Source organism: Mizuhopecten yessoensis, unplaced genomic scaffold (assembly GCF_002113885.1).
Source record: "Mizuhopecten yessoensis strain PY_sf001 unplaced genomic scaffold, ASM211388v2 scaffold8637, whole genome shotgun sequence".
Classification (NCBI taxonomy): Eukaryota; Metazoa; Mollusca; class Bivalvia; order Pectinida; family Pectinidae; genus Mizuhopecten; species Mizuhopecten yessoensis.
This window is the reverse complement of record NW_018407647.1, coordinates 57525-61024: the sequence shown is the minus strand read 5'-3', so window position 1 is coordinate 61024 and position 3500 is coordinate 57525. Positions and strand designations below refer to the sequence as shown.

The window sequence follows — 3500 nt, the reverse complement described above, 5'->3', positions numbered from 1 at the left end:
CCAGTGACCTTGAAAGTGGGTCAAGGTCATTCATTTGAACAAACTTGGTAGCCCTTGATCCCAGCATGCTACAGGCCCAATATCAGTACCCTGGGCCATTTGGTTATTGAGAAGAAGTTGTTTGAAGATTTTAACATATTTGACCCCTGTGACCTTGAAAGTGGGTCAAGGTCATTTATTTGAACAAACTTGGTAGCCCTTGATCCCAGCATGCTACTGGCCTTTTGGTTATTGAGAAGAAGTTGTTTAAAGCAAAAAGTTGACGCCGGACAGACGGACGGACGACGGATGCCGCACCATAACATAAGCTCACTTGCCCTTCGGGCAGGTGAGCTAAAAAATGAGGGACGCGGAATCACAACTTTTAAATGTCCATCCAACGACATACAAATTAAACAATGTTTGGCCTCTAAATATGACAAGCCAATCAGCCTTGAGGTCACAAAAGTGAGCGAAAATGGCCATCTCCGACTCTCTGTTCTGACAAGCTTAAAACTGGACTTGGGTGTCTGACATGATAATGTAAGGGGATGAAATATCATAAAAATAAGTTGGTTTCCTATTGTAGAAACACCTACTGTACTGACATTGAATTGCGTACAGACCGTGTGTTTCCAAGACGTTACACCCTAGGGATTTCATTCCGGGGACAGCAGTGTCCGACCAATTGAAATTTAACCATTTTTCGATGTTTCATGAAGTCTATCGAAAATTATTCTGCATGATATCATGGTAAATCATACATCAAATTAAAGAAAAATGATTTGCCTGATGATCTAGACTGCTCGTCGGCTGGATATTATGAATGGTTATTATGAATGTTTTCTTGAAAGTTTTTTTTTATTAGGGGACAGAGTTAGCAACTTTGTTTATTATTATGAGTGTAAATTGACAGATGGGGCTAGTACCTGTGAATGGGGACACATGTTTGAAAGAAAATCGCACAGACTTGGGTTGGGGAAGGAATAAAATGTATCCATTGGATTATGCAAGTGTTAAATTTTTACCACTCTACTGACAGTATATAAAATGTAACACTTCAATTGTGTAGAAAACAGTATTTTCATTGTTTTTCCTGCTGATTTGGTCTCGCCTATATATATAGCTACTTAATACATTATAAATATGATCCATTATACAGGTCCAGTACACTCTGCCAATAGAGCTGTATAGCTGTAAAAACCTATATTAGCTGTATGGCCCTCTTCAAAATAGGTCTTTTGAGCTTTTTTCATGTGATTTTATTTTTTAAAGAAAATGAAACAAAGTCGCTGTTAAAAGATTTTATCATTAGGTTGATTCTTTTTAAAAAATAATGATGTAAAAAAATTGGAAATTTAACATTTATAAAAAATGAAAATAAACATCTAATTGTATGTTATTTGTAGTCAACATTACAATAAACCTTATTGTTTAATGCGACTTTGCTTTAATTTAATGAAAATTGAAATAGCTCAATCGGCAGAGTGAGAGTGTACTGGACCTGTTATAGACACAAACTGATAGGTTTTGTTTTGCTAATTTTGTTTTATATGGTCAATGCCATCAATTATTTGTATATGACATGAAAGGATATACTTTGTACATTCTATAAATATACGATGTTTGTGGTAACCCCTGTTCTCAGAAATCGTGTGGATCGTTTTTTGCCGATGCCGTAATAATGTCACACTATTGTCAGCGATATCCAGCGATTTGGACAAAATCCTAAGACTACTCGTCAAATTTCAGTCGATGTAAACGTTAACGTTTGAATAAGATGTTTCGTGTGATATTTACCTAAGTCTAAGGACACGCTACTGCTTATTAAATCAGGAATTGTACCATAGGCTTTCGTGGACATTATTGTTTTGAGAAACCCTCCAGCCAGCTCACCTAATCAACGTTGGTAATGTACTCCCGAAATGGCATAGAAAACAGTGGCAAGTAAAGCGTTTCAGAGATATAACCTGATTAATACTAACGTCTTCAAGTTTGAAATACCACAAAAACTGTATCTATGATCGTTAACTGTTCCCGTTAAAGGAGGACTATGACCACAAAGTTTCATTGTAACATTTAATTTCATTAAAAAATCCCAATATTTGAAAGCCAACTTTTCTAACCTTGTCAAGAGCAACATATAATTGGGAGTGAAATATATAAAATCAATGTTCATCAATTATTTTAATATGACATGAAAGGATCTACTTTGTACCGCATTCTATAAATATACGATGTTTGTGGTAACCCGTATCTCAGAAATCGTGTGGATCGTTTTTTCGCCGATGCCGTACTGCTATGTTGATTTTTTTCTTGAGATAATCGTCTGCATTTGCACACAGGTAATAGACACAACATATCCTATGCCTATATTCTAATATGTAATTAGTAAAGGTAAATAGCGAAATGCTAAATCAAGTGCAAGAAAACGACGAAAAAAATAAAAATCGTGAGCCCGGCGGTCAAAACTGTGTTTAGATCTCCTCACAAATCCCCATTTTACCATTTAAAACGATCCGTTGAAATCGCCTATTCAGTTAGCGAAACATTTGGGACGTCCAGAACTTTTGTTGAAAAACGGCTATTTTTAACGGGATATCAACGATTTTCAGGGGTAACCATCCTTGACGTGTTTCCAAATTGATATTCCCATTTGACACACGTGTGTGAATAGAAAGATTCTGAAGCGTCTTCAAACCATATCTCTTAAAATAATTGATAAAGTAAGCGACATCAGAAGATATGTTATTCATATGACTTTGATACAACTATATACCGGACACAGCTGATAAAAGTTGTATCAATGTTTATATAGCAATATATTCTAACTGTGTTCATCACCTATGCGAGAGACGTATAACAAAGCCCTATGCCCTACGTACACATATGTGGCACGGCGTATAGCTTAATATCTGTACATCGTATGAATTAAATTCACGATAACTCAATCATTTTTCAACAAATCAAATTAAAATTTGGTATATAGTTGTATCATAGTCATATGAATAACATATCTTCTGATGTTGCTTACTTTATCAATTATTTTAAGAGGTATGGTTTGAAGACGCTTCAGAATCTGTCGAGTTCTATTCACACACCATGACACGTATGCCACGCCGCCGATCGTAATAATAAATTAATCATAACTCGATCATTTTTTCAAATATCGAGCTGAAATTTGGAATATATATCAATAAAAGCCTAACTAATAACATATCTTCTGATGTCGCTTACTTTAGCGGGTAATTGTAACGATATTATCTGGCGACGCTTTCTTCACTTTATATGCGAATACACACATGTGCCACGCCGCGATCGTAAAAATTCAATTCATCATAACTCGGTCATTTTATCAAATATCAAATTAAAATTTGGTACAGATGTGTATTATAGTCATATTAACAACATATCTTCTGATGTCGCTTACTTTATTCAGTATTTTTAAAGATTTTGTCTGGCGACGCTTGTTGTCACTTGAAGACGCTTGTTGTCGGTTGAAGACGCTTTTAAGTGAGACC

The 3500-nt window shown here is 35.4% G+C and overlaps 1 protein-coding gene across 2 annotated transcripts in view; it reads right to left on the bottom strand.

Annotated features, from left to right (window-relative positions):
- Nucleotides 1–1903, bottom strand: part of LOC110456298 (zinc transporter 6-A-like) — a 27008-nt gene extending 25105 nt beyond the window's left edge. For both annotated transcript variants that reach the window (XM_021506946.1, XM_021506947.1), the window contains exon 1: nt 1780–1903. In XM_021506946.1, the coding sequence (XP_021362621.1) occupies nt 1780–1843 (64 nt within the window). In that variant the 5' untranslated portion in view covers nt 1844–1903. The remainder of the gene's footprint in view (nt 1–1779) is intronic.
- Nucleotides 1904–3500: the final 1597 nt, after the last annotated feature.